This window comes from Mirounga angustirostris, unplaced genomic scaffold (genome assembly GCF_029215605.1).
Source record: "Mirounga angustirostris isolate CCGP_5_RB_7025 unplaced genomic scaffold, mMirAng1.0.hap1 SCAF_15, whole genome shotgun sequence".
NCBI lineage: Eukaryota > Metazoa > Chordata > Mammalia > Carnivora > Phocidae > Mirounga > Mirounga angustirostris.
In genome coordinates, this window is record NW_026991723.1 from 41,148,039 (window position 1) to 41,167,925 (window position 19,887).

The 19,887-nt window shown below is 38.9% G+C and overlaps 1 protein-coding gene across 2 annotated transcripts in view; it reads right to left on the reverse strand.

Annotated features, from left to right (window-relative positions):
- Positions 1-308: 308 nt before the first annotated feature.
- Positions 309-19,887, reverse strand: part of TTC39B (tetratricopeptide repeat domain 39B) — a 126,688-nt gene continuing 107,109 nt past the window's right edge. The window contains exons 18-21 of one of the 2 annotated variants that reach the window (XR_010407723.1): positions 14,157-14,274; positions 12,386-12,502; positions 4,041-9,261; positions 760-3,500 (exon numbers count right to left, since the gene is read on the reverse strand). Coding sequence is in view for 1 of the 2 variants with exons in the window: in XM_064579476.1 (XP_064435546.1) it covers positions 9,171-9,261; positions 12,386-12,502; positions 14,157-14,274 (326 nt within the window). In the remaining variant the exon portion in view is untranslated. Of the gene's footprint in view, positions 9,262-12,385; positions 12,503-14,156; positions 14,275-19,887 lie in introns of both variants that reach the window. The other variant, XM_064579476.1, reaches the window with a different exon arrangement.

The window sequence follows — 19,887 nt, forward strand, 5'->3', positions numbered from 1 at the left end:
CCTTGCTCTGGATTAGGCTTTGGCAGAAGGGAATGTTGTGGCTGGCTTGATCTTCTATCCAGACCACTGAAACCTTCTCCATCTCAGCAGTAGGGCTATTTCATTTTATCATTTGTGTGTTCACTGGAGTTGTACTTTTAATTTCCTTCAAGAACTTCTCCTCTGCATTCACAATTTGGCTGTTTGGCACAAGGGGCCTAGCTTCCAGCCTAGCTCGGCTTTTGACATGCCTTCCTCACTAAGCTTAATGTTTTCTAGCTTTTGATTTAAAGTGAGAGATGTGTGACTCCCCCTTTTACTTGAACACCTAAAAGCTGTTGTAGGGTTATTAACTGGCCTCATTTCAACATTATTGTGTCCCAGGTAATAGGGAGGCCTGAGGAGAGGGAAAGAGATGTGAACGGCCAGTAGGTGGAGCTAACAGAGCACACACAACATTTATTAAGTTTGTTATCTTACATGGGTGGGATGGTGGCACCCCAAAACAATGACAATAGTAACAATAAAGATTGCGGATTATAGGTCACCATGACGAACAATAATAATGAAAAAGTTTGAAATGAGAGAGCTACCAAAATGTGACACAAAGACACAAAGTGAGCAAATAGTGTTGGAAAAATGACTTATTCAATGCAGGGTTGCCACAAACCTTCAATTAGTAAAAAACCTAGTATCTGTGAAGCACAATAAAGCGAAGCACAACAAAACAAGGTATGCCTGTATCTGACAAAGGTCTAGTATCCGGGATAAATAAAGAAATCTTACCACTCAACAATAAAGAGGCAATGAAATTTAAAAATGAGTAAAGAATTAGGGCACCTGAGCACACAGACTACAATCCTCTGCCTATTTCATCATGCGGTGAAGCAAGTTGACTGAGCTCTAGCCAATGGAATGTGAACAGATGACATGCACCACCTCCTTCACACAACCCTCCATGCTTTTCCCCCTTTGGCAGCTTGATGCAAAAGGACAGAGTGACCTTAGCAGCCATGAACTGAAGACAGCAGAGCCACACAGAACTTGGGTTACTGAATCACAACATGAAAAGTCACCCACTGGCAGGAACACCTGCTTTGTGACAGATGTTAGCTTACCCTAACTTGTGCAAGGGAGTAGAAGAAAGCATCTTACGCCAGGTTACCTGTTGGTGGTTCTTACGTATCTCCTTGTTTGATCTTCCCTGCAGTTGAATGAGGTAGGGAAATTGTCCCCATTATACAGAGGGGTTAGGCAAAGTTCAGAGAAGTGAAGTTGCTGGGGAACAGGATCACAAGTCCACCCTCAAATACAGACCTCCTGATTCTGACACTACTAACCTTGCAAAATCAGCAAGCCAATTTTTTTTCCACTGTGTTACACTGAATGCTAAAAATTCCTCCTTAAACTGAACATATTAGCACCTAATCTAAACCTCTAAACTATGAAATAGATTATAAAAAGATGAAAGAGAAGGTAATCTTCCCTCAAGACAACTGTGCCATCCCATTTATCTCTTTATGCCTGATGGTCAGTCAAGAACATGGCATAAAGAGAGGCCTTCACATTTGCCTGAAAAGGTTTTAAAAAGTGTTACCAAGAAACAAAAAGTTAAGTGTCCATCACATTACAATTAGAAACCAGCAAAAGAGATGTTGTGTTGGTGTAGACCAACCATAATAAGACTAATTTCATCAAGTGGAATTTACTTAAATAACAATATAACGGGGCACCTGGGTGGCTCAGCCATTAAGCGTCTGCCTTCGGCTCAGGTCATGATCCCAGGGTCCTGGGATCGAGCCCCGCATCGGGCTCCCTGCTCTGTGGGAGGCCTGCTTCTCCCTCTCCCTCTGCCCCTGCTTCTGTTCCCTCTCTCGCTGTGTTTCTCTCTGTCAAATAAATAAATAAAATCTTTAAAAAATATATATATATAACAATTCAATTGCACATTGTAGGTAAAGGAGTTGTAGCAATATGAGAATATAGAATTCTGAGAATACCTGGCAACTTAAACATGCATCTAATAATGCAGAGTATTCTGTAATACTAAAGAATGAAAAATAAAGCATGTTGACTTTCAAGTTGGGATGATTTATTTGCACTTAAAAAATACAACTTCTAAGATGACATCTGTTTTCAAAAATGTCTTAATGTTAAAAATATGCTACAGGAACTGTTGTCTTCATGTTGAAAATGTGGATGTCATATCAGCATTAGCTTACAAATCATAGGTGATAACATTAACACAAAGGCAGCAAGCAAATACTCACTCGGAACACAGTTTTCATATTAAAAATATCAGAAGTTCACAGTTTTCTTCTTTCTTCCTGACTTACATTGATAAAATGCTTTTATAGTTACAATCTATTTCACTTTCTGGTACCAGATCCAATGCCTATTTGATCAGCAGATGGATGCTACTAACACATTCATCTTACATAAAACTCACACATCTTCAATTTCTAAAAATGTCTTGCTCTGTAAAACCGTGACCACTGGGAATGGAAAAGACAGGAAACTAAGTTCAAGTGTAATGAGATGAGAAAGAGGGACAGAAAATGTTGGCAGTTTTTACTAATAAAACATTGAATTATAAAGTACATATAGGTAGCTTTGATGATTCAACAGGAAACCACACACTGATTTACAAAGTCTATGACCTCTAACTATTTTTGTTTAATCCAAATGAAAGTGAAAAATACAGATTTTCAAAGAATTTCAAAATCCACCTACATGGCAAGGTAACATTAAGGGTTTTTAGGTAAGCAGATCACAAGACAGGTTTATTTTGTTTGTGTTTTAAGGCAAAGCAAAATTTCCCAAGTGAAATACCTACAAAATAAATTTGCTTTAGAAATAAATTTCAGTAATAAAATAATACTTCTCACTTATTAAATATATATTTTACCTTTACATCTGATTTAGCAACGTGCATCAAAAAATTCAAGAGTTCTATGAATATTTGCAAATAAATATTTAAAACACTAGCATATAAATGCCTCAGCTGGTATTCATTCGGGTGTTTGGATGTCAACAGTTAGCCAAGGGAAAAAAAGAATAAATAATAAACTACCTACTTATAAAATTTTCCCCTTAGACAACATGGGAATATGACACACTGGTTCAGAATGAAGTCATTTTTCTGGACAGCACATATCAGTGGAACACATGTGTTCCCCTTTTGCAAATCAAAGTACCCAATGGTACTGTTTTCTTCAGCTATTAAATCAATAGCCTAAGATTTATGTTTACTGTAATCTCTCTTTTCATGTAAAGTATTTCCTTAAAAAACAAATCACTGTTTAGAAAGCAACTGTCTACTATGAAGAATAAAATCATTTCAGGTAAAAAGTGAAATAATTAATGAAAATTGTTTAAACTCATTTACTAACCTGGATACTTGGTTCCAGTAAAGACAAGAATGAATTAAAATGTCTGTATGATTTCCCAAGCAGGGAGTGTCATCCCTTCAAATTGAGGAAGACTTTCCAGCACTTCAAAATAACAGAATTCCTTTAAAACTGAAATAATAAGCAATATTCTTTAACATGTTCATTGTATCCAATTTCTCTGGCTATCAGTTCTGTTACACTGAGACCAACTTTTTTTTTCCTAAATAGTGTCCAACAGACTACCAATAATTAAAACAAATTTACTCGAAAATATTAAGTAGCAATAAAACCAAAGCTCCCACTGGGATATGCCAGCATCCCTTACATTCATCACTTAAACTGTGTGTTTCTAAGAACTACTGGATTAACATACAAGGTGTATTAACATACAAGTTTTACTTTATAAAGCTTAGCATTATACTTCAAAGTACCTTGAGATTTCCTATTAAATACCTGATGTAGGTATCTGTATGCATTCTTTATTAAATACAGTGAGGCGGCTGCTGGATTTTTCCATGCAAGGTCGGGTTACAGTATTACTGTCTCATACATTTATAAACTGGACAGAATGGGGGTTAGACTTCTACCAAAGCTAGATCCACCCAGCCCTTTGGGATGGATCAGGCCAAGAACCTGCTCAGCCTTCTGAATCCACTAACTAGTACTTACAACATTTCTTTCTGCAGTTTTCAAGTCATAAACAGATTGGAATGGACTTCCACGCCATCAAAATCAGATAGCAACTGCTCAACAGAGAAGGTATTCTCCCTCATGATAAATTCTGATGTGTCCTTCCTTACATTTCAAGTTCAACAATCTGAAGTAATGAAATCTAACAGCAGATATAAAAAAGACAAAGCTATCAACAATGGGAAGTGGGAACAGGGTTTCAAACAAGCAATCAAATACATAAAGAAAAATATATAAATAACTGGTCTGCAGGAGGGGAGACAATCTGGAGAAAATCCACCACTCTTTCTGAAAGAGCAGGATAAAACATTGTCCATTTCATATTTATAAGCTATTTTCTATCTACCTACCTATCTGATCTAGACATGTCTACAGAGATTAAAAATATGTCAATTACATGAATACATATCACTTAAGTATATCATACACAATAAAAATATTAATAATAGGCACCAAAAGGCTTAAAATGTATAACGTTAAATAAACTATCTGCCAAATTATCAGTGGGTAACTAAGGCCTAATATTCCTTAAATAGTCATATTGGCATAGCTGTCAATGTTGAAACATTAGTAATGTTTCAATATTGGACACCAAATTCTTCAGAATAATGTTAACCTTGGAAAATATTATTTTAGGGGTGCCTAGGTGGCTCAGTCAATTAAGCATCCAGCTCTTGATTTCAGCTCAGCTCTTGATCTCAGGTCATGAGTTCAAGCCCCATGTTGGGCCCCACACTGGGTGTGGAGCCTACTTAAAGGGGAAAAAAAAAAAATATATATATATATATATATATAATTTTAATCATAAAACCTACTAATATCTCAAAGGTGAGTCATTCTACAATTCTAATAGTTTGTGCTGTTGCATCTGAAAAAGCGAGGAATGTTTGTAAAATCAGATTAAAATAATAATGTTAAAAGTAAGTCTCAGTCTAATATCTGAGGAGCTCTGGGAGAGTGGAGAAGGATCAAAGATGACCTTGATCATCTGCAGAATAAAATGATGATGGGCACTTGAACTTCAGAAAAAGCAAACCTCACAGATACATATTTGAACCAGAATTGAAAATACACCTATGGTGATTGGGTGATCATAGTAGACAGCAAGTAAAAGCCAGAACTCCAGGAAGCATGCTTTTGGGAGGCCTTTTCTTTAAACAGAACTGCAGCACATATAAATGAGCACTCCCTGACACTTGGCATCATTCCAACACAGGCCACTGGCCTCATTTCAAGGGCTCAAGAGTCCCATGGGGCCAGTGGCCACCATAGTGGACAGACTAGGACTGAGGGGAAACAACACCATCCAGAGGCTGGCGGGGTGGGCAGAGGGGAGGAGATCATTTCCCAAGACCCATTCCAGGCCCTATGAATCACAAAATCTTAGGGCATCTAAACGATCACTGGAGTCTTCATTAACTCATTTTAACTAAATGCATTTGAATTTATGATTTATAAAGATGGAGAGAATAAGAGAAAAACAGAAATATGTAAAAAGAAGAGTCAAGGAAGCATTAATCAGAGTAATTCAAAAATTTTTCCAGTTAGTCACAAAGACCTTTTCAATTATTATTTTCAGTCACTTTGAAGGAAGGATGAGAAGTAGAACCATAATGACCACAGGGACTATTAGTGCCTATCACAGCGTAACTGTGTTTCCAGTAGCATCAAAAGAAGATGCTCACTTGTCTTCAGAAGGGGGGAAGCCTTCTGTATATACATCCCACTGATTTGAAGCCCTTATCAAAGACTCATAGAGTGACCTCAAAGTTCACCTCTAAGTTCCCAGGCCAGGTAGGAATGACAGTCACATAGCGCTGCTAACCTGCCCACTTTGCCAAAGAGACAGTTATACTGTTAGATTGCTTCAGTGATTAAAAATATTCCTTGACACTGATTAATTTGAAGTTCACCTCCCTACAGCTTCTACCCACTTGGAGAGGAAACAGAATCAATGACCTTCCTTTTCCTATGTATCCTGAGACTTTCTTGTATCCAGGAGAAGCACAGAAACATGCAAATATATGTTCATATAGGAGCTGATGTAGTTAACCTTCCATTAATTATCAATAATGCCCTTCTTGTCACTGATCCTACAAAGCAGAACCTCTGCTTCAGTCTTAAAATTTGTACAGCACTAATCAAAACCCTGGCTCTCCATTTAAAAAGAAAAGAAAAGAAAAGAAAATTATACGAAAAACTACACAAATTGCACAAACTGTCAGACACATTGGCAGCCCAAACCCATCCCATATGCCCCTCCAAACATTAGATAAAATATTGTCACTTCAGCACTCATTCTTCACAAAGCACCCTGAATCCAAAGTAACTCCAAAAATGCAATATTAGCTGATGCCACATGAAACTCATGCCACCAGGGTATCAGGAACAGGCCAGGAAACAGATAAATATTTGTAGTGTTTATGATATTACAACAATTAAACAGTCAATGGATAGATTATCCATATTATCAGGTAACTATAAAAAGAACAGGACAATCAGAGAAAGACAATTATCATATGGTTTCACTCACATGAGGAATGACAGAAACAGCACACAGGATCACAGGGGAAGGGAGGGAAAAACGAATGGGAAGAAACCAGAGAGGGAGACAAACCACGAGAGGCTCTTAACTATGGGAAAGAAACTGAGGGTTGCTGGAGGGGAGGTAGGTGAGGGGATGGGGTAACTGGGTGACTGGCATTAAGGTGATGAGCACTGGGTGTTATATGCAACTGATAAATTACTGAATTACATCTGAAGCTAATGATGTTCTATATGTTGGTTAATTGAACTTAAATAAGAAGAAGAGGAAGTAAAAATAAAAACAATAGAAGAAAAAAATAAAAGACAAATTTTAATGAGATACAGGAATTTCTTTTATATTTGTTTGGTAACGCAGAGTTAAAATAAAATAAAAATAACCGCAATAGCTCATATAGTTTTCAAATTATACCAGAAAGATAAGTTTTTACTGACTTTCGCTCTGACCTGCAGCTTCTCACAAAAACAACGTGGGTGTATTTATACTTTAAAAAAGTAATGCTACCAAAGCTCTTCTATGGAATTTATAACCTATTTCTCAAGTTGTATACAAAATAATTATTAAACATATTTCCACTGCTGATATTGTAATAACAGTTCATTTTATTTCCTCTCGCCTGGACCTAAAATAAAGCTACGTAATTCATATTAATAGCACATAGTGAGAGCTCCCACCATGCTCTCTGAAGGGCTAGTTCTCTGACTCAAGTTGTATTAATCATCTTCCACTGGAAACGTATCTTCAGTATTGGTCAAGAATTAGCACCTTAAAGAAAACAAGACCAAAATACCTGCCGGGTACAGACTCACGTAGCAGGGAATGAACAGCAAGGAGCAAATTCATACTCTGGGTTATTGTCAGTGACAAACACATGAATAAATTTAAAGGTGCTTGAATTTCTGCACTTCCTTCATTTTACAGCAGAGGCCACAAACTCAGCCAATATTTTTGTGTTGGTATTGTAATCAGTGCATAAAAACCCTAATTATTACGGCAACTCATATATTCATATAGACTTTCACAGTTTACCAAAAGCTATCCTACGCATCATCTAATTGAGCCGCCACGAGCACCAAGCACTTGTGTTGCTTTCGCGCCCCCCCCTCCTGGGGAAATGGAGTCACAGAAAGAATGAAGGACTTACTCCATCGACGTCAAGGAATTACTAACTACCACAGGTGGGCTCCAGATCCCAATCTGGGGATGTTCTGTTAAACTACAGAGGTTTCCATGATAAGTTACTCTTCAAAATAGAACAGAAATAGGACCACACCCTGATTTATGGATCCATGAATTATTTTTCCTCGCCCTGGATGCAATCCTGTCATTAACCCCAACATATGGGGGGCAAAGTGGGGGTAGACAGAGATGATTGTAGAATAAGACACGCACTTTGTGCTAACAGCTTGAGTTAAACAGTTTGACACTGTTTGCTGAAAATGCCTAATACACAGACTCACAGTTATAAAACCAAAAGAGACCTTGAAAATTCATCTGTTCTTTTTCCATTTCACAGATGAGGAAAATATGCTGATGCAGAGAGCAGGGGGCTCCCTAAAGGTCACCTCAGTGACTGCTAAGCAGTACCAGAGCCAGGCTCTCCCCCACATTCTGCCCTGATTGTGTTTCCCAGATAAAGGACAAAGCGTGGTCCAGATATTTACAAGGAACCATCACAGTGCTAGATAGATTAGAAAATTAGATCTTACTCACCAACATCATGAGTATAAAAATTATTGATATTTTACATACCATTTAAAGCAGCAGGAACTTTGCTTCCTATAGAAAAAATAATCAACGTATGTATTTTAGACTCTCATGGCTAAGGTTGAGGATAATTTCTAAAATATGACTTTTCTTCCCTTTAGACAGAGTTTTTTGAATTTTGTTATTATAATAGATTTAAGTACATTCAAAAAAAGGATAGTCACTCAAAAATGTCACCACCTTTAACTTACATGAAGAATAAAAAAAAACCCAAAACCTAATATTTCACCATCTTTTCTAGAAACAGTTCCCTTCAACCCATTAAGGACACTATCCTATCCCTATTCACACCCACTGCCTGTCTTGCTCAGGAGACTTCAGGTTATTGTTAATCTATTTTGAATGTAGGTGATTTTTATTTCCCCTCTTAAATTTAAATACTAGGCAACAAAATATCTCTGACCAACAAATCTAAAAATGGCTCAACTTATCAGCGCTTTGCTACTTAAACATAAATTTCCACATTAAAAAAATAAATAATCTAATCAGACTTTATTGTACCTGTGAGTCCTTTAAAAGACTTCTTTACTCTCCAATTCAAATCTAATATGAAATTCTTTTTGGAGAGGCAAAATATAAGAATTTTCTAGACAGTACTGAACATTGAACATCGTTTCATAAGAAAAAAAAACATTTATGCAGACCAACAGTAAACCATACAGATGATAAAAAATATTGACAATAAAATTAGTTTTTTGTCTCTCATTCACAAGATCACTTTTCCACTTTAATACAAGGTCTAATCTAGAGCATATGTCAGTGCTAACTGAGGGGAAACTCCATCCTTCGTGTTCTGATCAATCGGAGGAAGTTTTTTTCCAGAGGTGAAGAGCTGCCTGAATTCGGAAGTGTAGCCTGGACTCCATGGAGTAATCTTTGTAGTTGTTTCTAAAGAAAATAACAATGAAATTGTAATGTCAAAATCCCTTTGTATCCAAGGGAAACATCACCACCTCCCCTTCTTCTCATCTTCACTCCTTATTTGCTTCCAAACGTGAATATGCATTAACAGCAGATCTTGTTAAAATGTAGATTCCGATCCTGTGAGCGAAGGAGGATGGCAATATTCTCTATTTCTAGAAGCTTCCTGGCAGTGATTTGAAAGTCATACTTTGAGTAGCAAGTTCCTATTTAATGACCAAGCCATTCACAAACACAGCCAGAAGCTTATGAAGACGGTTTAACAAATTTTGTGAACTATTCCTAAATAGTTGACTTCCTTCTCTAAACCAGGAATTTTAAGGCAGCTTCACGTGAACATTATCAATCACCAGCCCCCCGCCCCAGAGAAATCACGCTGAAACCCTCATGAAACAACTACAACAAAGAAATCAGGATTATGTGGTGATACCAAAATTACTTACTCCAATTCTCACAGGCAAATATCAATCGTTTGGCCAACAGTTGTGGGACAATGTCAGAAGGGGCCATAGAAATCCGCAGATTAGTTAAAACGTTTACTTAGCTCATCCGTGTTCACTTCTGTCTGCTCGAATTGTTAAGAATCGGCACAGCGGAATGGCTTTGACTTTGGGCTCCTGCTTTCACACACCACCTTGGCCCGTGGGTGAACTGTAACTCCTCTGCATGGCAATACTGTCCTTCTACAGCCCTTCATTTTAGAGAGGGCTAAGAGCTGCTCACTGGTAACCTTGATAAGGGTTACTATTCACAATACGGGTTACCAGAGGATGTAATTGGGTATTTTCCTAAATGCCTGGCCACTAATTTTGGCAACTTTGAGAAGCTCCAACAGAAGAAGGGAAAATGCAGACAACTGAAAGTCTTGAAATTATTGGGAAGTCTGTTTACGGTGGCCTCATTAGCACTGGGCTTGAGTTAGTGGTGACTTTTGATCACTGGTGGTCTTCCTTTGTAGTAGTGAATTACCAATCTTTTATTTTCATCATTATAAATTTGTCTTATTGTGCATTGCTTAGGTAGCACCAAGTAGGTCCAAACAATGAATACTGCAAACAACATAATGAGAGTCCCTAATTTTCCAATAGCTAGATTTGAAGATACATACATGTCAGCTGAAATATGAGTCATTCTCACTCTCAACAAAATTAGCTTTAAAAGTGACTCACTCTGATATCACCCTTTATTTTTTTTTAAAGATTTTTATTTATTTGTAGAGAGAGAGAGAGAGAGAGCACAAGCAGGGGGAACAGCAGAGGGAGAGGGAGAAGCAGGCTCCCCGTGGAGCAGGGAGCCCGATGCGAGGCTCCATCCCAGGACCCCGGGATCATGACCTGAGGCGAAGGCAGATGCCCACCTGACTGAGTCCCCCAGGTGCCCCTAGTATCACCCTTTAAAAAAATTAGCAGCAGCAGCCCCCTCTCTCGGTTCCGTGATGCCCCCAAAGCTTCTTTCCCATTACTAGGCTTTATTCACAGCAAAACATCCTGAAAAGTTGCCTGAAGTAGCTGACTCCATTTTCTCCCCTCACAGGTCAAAGTCACTGATGATCTTCATGCTGCCAGGTTCAGCAGCCACTTCTCTGGACTCACCTTGCTTGACCTCTCAGCAGCCATCCTCACAAATGACCGCTCGCTTCTCTTTGAAACACTCTGTTCACTTGGCTTTCCCGCATGTTTTCCTAACTCACTGGCCACTTCTTCTTAATCTTATTGTTTCATGTCTAAAATGATGGCATATCCCAAGGCTCTGTGCTGAACCTTTCTCTCTAGTTATATTATTTTCCCAGAATCACTTCAAGTATCATGGCTTTAAATATCACTGTCTCTGTGCAGGTGACTTTGAAATCTCTACATTCAGCCTTGATGTTTCCACTGAACTCCACGCTTGTATATTTTGTCCATCTCCACATGGACACCCAACGAGCACCTCAGAATCCCATGGTCCTAAACAGAAGTATGTTTTCTCCTTTCCTGGAACCTGCTCTTCTAAGCATACCCCATTTCAGTAAAGAGCATCATGTACTATCTAGTGGCTCAACCGTCCAGTTTATAGGTTTCCTAGCTGTGGCTTCAGCCAGGAATGCTCCCCGCCCAGTCGTTTGGTGACTGATCTTCTCAAGACTGGCTTTAAATATGCAAATCTCAACTACAATATCATCTCTTCAAGGAAATCTTCCAGACTCAACTCAATTTAAGGTAATACCCAGGGACTCTGTATCGTACTATAAATCTCAGCAAAGCATATACCATTGCTGGCTTTCCTACTTGTTGGCTTATTCAACATTTCCCTCTAACTAAGCAAGAGGAAATGTTGCCTGTTTATGTACAGATGTCTGTCTAGAGCCTTTACTAGAGTCTGGCACATAATAAGTGCTCAGTGAATACTCGCTGAATTTGAGTAAATAAACAAACCAATGAATCACTAAGCTATTTATGGCTTAAAGCTATTATGTCATTCTTTCTCCCTGTAAGAAGTATTCAAGGCAAACAGACCACAGGGTTTTAAGTGAGCCGTGATCACAAGTCTGAGAGCCATTGTCTAGCAGAAATGAAAATGCTTTGAAATTACCACAGTAGACAGAAAGAAAAGAGAGCCAGGGAAAGATCCAGAGGGCTTCTTCCAATCAGCGGCTCTTCAGGGAAACGAGAGATATGGTTGAAGACACCAAGGGTCAGCAGACTGTGACCCAAATAATGGCCAAATCCAGATATACCCATTTATTTACAAGCTGTCTTCTGTGGCTGCTGCAATACAATTAGAAGTTGCAATGGGACCTTATACTGTAAAACCAAATATACTTACTATCTGGCCCTTTACGGAAAACATCTGCCAACCCCAATCCAGAAGAGAATAGGTTAGAAGTCTGGCATAGAGATGCCCACAATCACAACACTTGTAAACAGTCACAGGGCCAGGCATTAAAAAGGCTGGAAATAGCACAACTACAGCAAAAGTCATGAGCATAACATTATCACTAATTTTTCATTCATGTTTTAACTTCTAAGTATATAATATTTCTGCTGTGGTTACACTACTGTGGATGTTCCTGACTCCATAGCAAGCAGGAAAAGCTGCCATCGTCACTTACCTTGCAGTTTCTAGGGTCTTTATGGCCTTGTCAATTTCCCCTTGGCTTTTGTACAAAAAGGCCAACTCAAACAGAGTAAATGGCACTAGATAGTGATCATACTTCAGTAGCTTTTCACTAAAAGAGTGAAAGAAAAGCGATTAAGTCTTAACAGAACAAGAAACAAATCATTCTTTTTCAATGTATGTACTTTCCCCATTCCTCAGAAAACAGGTGCAGCACTAAGCCTATTACCAGAGAGAACTGTCATTATACAATCAAGGAATCTAATAAACGATGGCAATAAATAGTTTGTTTTGAATATATTCATCTTTTATTTTATTCTTTGATCTAAATCCAGTACTGAGCATTGTTTATGACCCTTAGGAAGATGAATGCATGCAGATCTTCAAAGATTAACCCTGGAAAGGACAAAGTCATCCTCCTAAAAAATGAATGTGTTCAGGAAATGACTCCATTTAGAAATAAGAACACTGTATTACTTTATATTGTTAAGTCTTATAAGGCTAAGAAATATTTTAGTATATGTGCTGCCGAAGCGAGCACAAGGCTATGAAATAAAAACACTGTATTACCTTATATTGTTAAGTCCTATAAGGCTAAAAAAAAAGTCAATAAATAAGTGGTCGACACTTCTGTTTTCAGCAATATTATGAAATCTGACCATAAAACATCAAGAAGCAATAAAAAATATATATATAAGTAATGCCCTTCCAAATGCATAACTAAGCTCATAAGAACATAAGAAAAACTCTCAAACTGAAAACAAAACAAAGCCAGACTCTAAGTGTGTGGATGATGTCAAAGTAGTCCTGGGATCTGTTTTGGCCTTAATCAACCAGGGCTTTATATCTCAGTGTCCACGCAGATGAGGCCTTGAGTCCACAGAAGAGCAGAGCCTGAGACCTCTATATAAAGCTGGGGCCATTCTCCATCAGAGAAAGGGCAGATTAGAAAAACCCACTCCCTGGCATAGGAGGAAGCCAAGGGCACTTGGCACCTCGGCCTGCATCCAGGTTGGAAGGAAAAAACACATTCCATGGGAAATTAATAAACAGTAGGCTTGTCCTCACATGAATTTGCAATTCAAGTTTACATGGCCCAAAGGATCCAAGAACCTCTAGGCAATGACATTAACATGAAAGTGGGCCTGGGCTGAAAAAGTTTTGGGGGCACCTGGCAGAAATAAAATCAAAATCACTTTAGAGACTCTTCTTCCATCCTAGCCTCATAGGTGTCTCGAGATAAAACCCCACTGAAGGGGAGCTCACGATCCAAAATTACAAAACACATGAGCAAACAATTCACTGTAGATTCGACACATAGCTCAAATGGGTCATCCTTTTGATCCTTCCAGAAACACCAGTAAAATTGAATTCAACGGATACTTTATTTTTAATTATTTTTTTTTTTATCAATGGCTACTTCTTTAACATGTTTACTAAAAACTGTAGATTACTTATTTGGGAAAAAGACATGGTGGTCCCTTTCCTCTTTGTAAGGACACCAGTCCTCACCAGTCCTCTGACATTCTCGCCTAAGCTAGGGTTTAGTTTTCATGGAACTTAGTGTTCCCCTTCGACCCCACGTAGAAATGCATAAAGCCACGTTCTACTTAGGCTCCAAGTCTGCTCTCAAAGGACAAAGAGAGCACTACTGGATTCTCTTCCCGGTAAGCGAACACTCGCAGCGGGCGAGCACGTCACTCCCTCCCAGCAATTCCCTGGAAACCGCAATCTGCACGCCGCTCGGCCTCCCAGTTTGGCTGTACCTTTGGATGACGTGATTGAAGTACAGTTCGGCCTGCAGGGGCCGCTGTAGGTTCTTCAGGCAACAGCCCTTCAGCAGCTTCACTAAGCAGTCGTCGTCCACGGAGTAGTCGCTTATGTCTAAAGCCAAACAAACAGAAAGCACACACAAGAGGAAAACCACTTTTTAACATCCCAAGGAAAAACAAAAAATAAAATAAATAAATTAAATAAATAAATAAAACCCCAAGGAAGAGGGAGAACGAATAGCTACGAGGTTTCGGGGGGATCACTTTTTGAAAAGTAAGGAAAATATTTCTAGCATTTGTTATGCTTCACTTAATAAAACACAATGAAAATATTCTAAATTAAAAGAAGAGGCAGCTTACTACCTTAATACACCAGTTTACTGAAATAAAACTTGAACATCTATCCACTTGAAAATCTTTCTTCAGGCGCTCAGTGCTCATTCTCTGAGTTAGGTGGCCTTAGCTGTAACAATAGGAAATCTGAACTCTAAATAAAGTAAGAGCTGTATTAATTCTATAAAAGGTCAAGCAGTGAGGAGCAAGAAGGCTGCCTCCCCCTGTGGCTCTGATTTCTAACTGTGCTGGCTTCACGCAGGGGAGGATAACACTTCCATATGGAGAAGCAGATGGCTTCCTACCCATTAAAAATTCAGGAAGTAGAATACCCTCTCCAGACCATTCTGTTAACAACTTACAAATTCTCCCAGGTTTTGTTCTTTGGGGGGGAAATTCTGTCATAAAATCAGACAAAATGGTTCCCAAGTACATGCAAGTTACGCAAAATCCTCACGAACTTGCAAGTGCTTGAGGCTAACGTAAAGGGTTTTCTTTCACCACGTTTTCCCTTTTGAAAATGACTCTGCCTTCTACAGCCCAAGGCTGTAGAATATTAAACAAAAGGAACCATATCCGTGTGACACCAGCCTGACAAAAGTAGACACTTCACATCTAACACTTTTGAACTGGGGAGCTTTCTCAAGTGACTGCAACTTAGTCATTCCCAAGACAGACTGATAATTTATACATTTCAGACTGTGACAATACAGGGGGTGGGACAGGTAGTAAACCGAACCACTGAGGCCTGGGAGTCCTCATATTGAGATTCCCCTGCTTTCAGTACAAACCTCAGAAATCACCATTAACACATGCTGGTGTTTTGAGTTAGTAAACTGCTTGTTTATGGGAGGTTAATGATGCTACTTAACCAACTGGAAGGGGGTCACTTTACTTCTAGGTGCTAAAAATAGCTAATATTCACCTCTCACTTCCAAGCTCTGATAGTTCATTCACCAAGAAGAATCACAGATATCAACATCAAGTTGATATTCCTGTTACTTAAGGACCATTTTTCAGCTCCCTCCCATCCCCTCGGCCACACACACACACACACACACACACACACACACACACACACCCCACACAAACATATCTGTATGTTTCTAATCTTGGATGCTCACTGAAATACATATATAAGAAGCAATATCTTTCCAGGCCTAGAACAAAACCCTTAGGGTCCAAACTGGATGCTAGTTTTTAGTATCATTTTTGTGCATTCTATTGAGTTCTGTATTAGCATTTTATGACAGTTTGTCTTAGCATGAAATTCTGGTGCTCAGTGCATGATGGTTTTGCTGAGAACTGACATAACACCATGGAAAATTAAAGTACCACTAAAGCTGCACTTAGCTTTTATTAGATCATAAGTTATGGAATATGGGTCCGAAGATACCACCTTCCTCCAAACCTTAGCAAAACCATTATTTCCTCAGACCACAGAGTACTCTCTGTCAGATGATTATATTCCCTTAAAATCTGAATGCTTTATCATGATTCTCAACCTCATCGGTGAGTTCACAGATGAACGTTTCAACACACAATTTCCATTTTACATTCCAAGAAGATTATACAACAATGCTGCCAAAGCACATTTTCATCACAAAAGATCTGCTTAACTTGCTGTGAATTGTGCAAGACTGTTGAATCTCAGATCTGTACCTCTGAAACAAATAATGCAATATATGTTAAGAAAAAAAAAAAAAAGAAGAAGAAGGTAGCGGGAGGGGAAGAATGAAGCGGGGGAAATCGGAGGGGTAGACGAACCATGAGAGACGATGGACTCTGAAAAACAAACTGAGGGTTCTAGAGGGGAGGGGGGTGGGAGGATGGGTTAGCCTGGTGGTGGGTATTGAGGAGGGCACGTTCTGCATGGAGCACTGGGTGTTATGGACAAACAATGAATCATGGAACACTACATCAAAAACTAATGATGCTGTCAATGCTGTATTCTTGTTGGAACTGAATATAAATGATCTAACTCAACAACTAATGATATAATGTATGGTGATTAACATAACAATAAAAAATTAAAAAAAAAAAAAGATCTGCTTAACTTAATAAAACAGAGGGTAGGCTGAGGAAAAAGAAAGTTTGAAGCCCAAACTACAAAAATATCCACACTGAACTTCTTAGAAACTAGCTGAAATGCACCAAAGGAAAAATTCAAAAACAGATTTAGAAAGTGAAAAGCCGTAAAGTAGCATTTTCCCTTTTATGTAACCCTGATTATGTTTGCTATATAATTTCACAAAGCAAATTAACTGCAACAGAGAGTCAGAGAAGAACTACTGTACCAACTTCCGGCTCCATGTTGAGTTTAGTTAGATTTCAAATGGAACACTAATGGAATACTAATGGAATTAGTGGCAGATACTGACTCCAGGCATATTACACCAAGTGCTCTTCACTTATTAAACTGTATCCTTCCCTTTGTATCCCAAACGGGCCTTTCATAATCACACTGTCAGAGTAAAACACCAACTGTATCTTCCACCCTCTTTTACTTTAGAGACACTTGCCAAGGGGAAAAGCAAAAACACATTCAATTCCCAATACTGGGGAGAAAGGGGGTGGAGGCTGGAGTCACCTCGGGTTTACAACTTCACTTCATTTTTTCAGTTTTGGATTTTTTTTCCCCCTTGCTCTGAAAGATAAGAGCTTAATTACTAAAAGGTCATTACTGAGAGGAGCGAGGGAGCAGAGATGGAACTCTGGTAATTTTCCTGCATAAAATAATGGACCTGGAAGAGATTATCATAAATTTTGTGTACAAAATCTTTAGGAAAGAAAACTTTTATTATTTTTTTTTACCCAGAGGGAACACATACAAAAACAGAATCGTACAAAGTACAGTGCATCTGTCTGAGCTTTCCCCAGCCCTCCTTAAACATCTCTAAGCCGATCATCTCAATAGATCATTAAAAGAACAAGGAATGAATGGAGAGAGCAGTCTGGTTTTTCAAGCCTCTATTGCACTGTACATACTTAGTCAGATACATATATTACTCCTTTACATTTTTCCCCCAACCAATAATGGGACAAAATAAACTTTGAGGTAAAGGCTGAAGATCCTGCTCAAATAGAGAACAATCCAATGGTCCCTCAGGACTTCTTAATATACAAAGGCCCCGCTCTCTGGTGGTAAATATTAGTCTGTACTACAAAGGATAGACATTCAGATGTCAGAATTTATTCAACTGAGCCAAAGCCCTTACATTTGTAGAAAAAAACACAAAGAGGGGCGCCTGGGTGGTTCAGTCGTTAAGCGTCTGCCTTCAGCTCAGGTCATGATCCCAGAGTCCTGGGATCGAGCCCCACGTCGGGCTCCCTGCTCGGCGGGAAGCCTGCTTCTCCCTCTCCCACTCCCCCTGCTTGTGTTCCTGCTCTTGCCATCTCTCTCTCTGTCAAAAAAAAAAAAAAAAAAAACCACAAAGAACAAGATGGTCCACTTTTCCGGGGTGGGGGGAATACTCTACAAATGTTTTCATTAAAAAAAAGAGGTTTTCCTTCACTTCCCAGTTTTTACATATCCACTTATTAAAAACATATCCATTTTCCCACTTGGTTTGTGGATATGTGGGTTTTAGTCATAGATAATTCTCCTACTGGCAGGAACAATGTTTTCCCAGCCTATCACAATTCTATATCTAGTATGGAAAATCTAAGAGTGTTCAAATGAGCAAGTTAATAAAATGTAGCCAAATTAGTTGAACAAAAATGAACACTAAAATTGGTTTAAAAGCCCAAATGGATATTACAAAGGTGCATTTTGTGAAATCTCATTTTTTTTTTTAAAGATTTTATTTATTTATTTGCCAGAGAGAGACACAGCGAGAGAGGGAACACAAGCAGGGGGAGGGGAGAGGGAGAAGCAGGCTCCCCGCAGAGCAGGGAGCCCGATGCGGGACTCGATCCCAGGACCCTGGGATCATGACCTGAGCTGAAGGCAGTCGCTTAACCAACTGAGCCACCCAGGCGCCCTGAAATCTCATTTTTTAAGGTGAACTTTCATGGAGTTTCATTTCATCTAAAATTCAAAATGATGTAACTTCATGTTGACTTTACACTCAAATCAAACTGAAATATTTTTCCTTTTTTGAAGGAAAATAGTAAAGATCATTTCACATCCACTAGAATGGCTAGTACCAAAAAAAAAAAAAAAAAAAAAAAACCCCAGGATATTACAAATACTAGTGAGGATATAGAGAAATTAGAACCTTGTGAACTGCTGGAGGGAATGTAAAATGGTACAGCCATTACAGAAAACAGTATGACAATTCCTCAAAAAATTTAAAATAGAAATGCCACATGATCCAGTAATTCTACTTCTGGGGATATACCTAAAAGAACTGAAAGCGGGGCACCTGGGTGGCTCAGTCAGTTAAGCGTCTGCCTTAGGCTCGGGTCATGATCCCAGGGTCCTGAGATGGAGCCCTGCTTCGGGTTCCCTGCTCGGCGGGTAGCCTGCTTCTCCTTCTACCCCTCCCCCCCGCTTGTATTCCCTCTCTCTCTCTTTCAAATAAATAAATAAAATCTTTAAAAATAAATAAAAGAACTGAAAACAATCTCAAAAAAATTTTACATAGAAGTATTATTTGCAATAGCCAAAAAGTGGAAGCAACTCAATGTGCAACAGTGGATAAATGGAAAAGCAAAATGTGATATATACATTCAATGGAATATTATGCAGCCTTAAAGAGGGAAATTCTCACACATGCTACAACATGGATATACCCTGAGGCCATTTTTTTTTTTTAAGATTTTATTTATTTGACACACAGAGAGAGAGGGAGAACACAAGCAGGGGGAGAGGCAGATGGAGAGGGAGAAGGAAACTCCCCACTAAGCAGATAGCCCGACATGGGGAGCTCAATCCCAGGACCCCGGGATCAAGGCCTGAGCCAAAGGCAGACACTTAACCGACTGAGCCACCCAGGGACCCCATTCTCTGAGGCGCCATAATGCAAAGTGAAATAAGCCAGTCCCAAAAGGACAAATAATGTAGGATTCCACTCATATGAGCAACCTAACATAGTCAAATTCATAGTAACAAAAAGTGTAACTGTGGTTGCCAGAGGCAGTGGGGAGAGGGAAATGGAGAGCTATTTTTAATGGGTATGGAAAAGTTCTGGAGACTGGTTGTACAACTATGTGAACAAAACATTACTGAACTGTACAGTTAAAAATGGGGCACATGGTAAATTTTGTGTACTTCAATTAAAAATTAAAAAGAGAGGCACCTGGGCGGCTCAGTCGTTAAGCGTCTGACTCCTCATCTCATCAGCTCAGGTCTTGATCTCACAGTCGTGAGATAAAAATAAAAATAAATAAAATAAAATAATTTTTGAAAATTAACAAGATATAATTGTAAAAATAGTAAAGAAGCTTA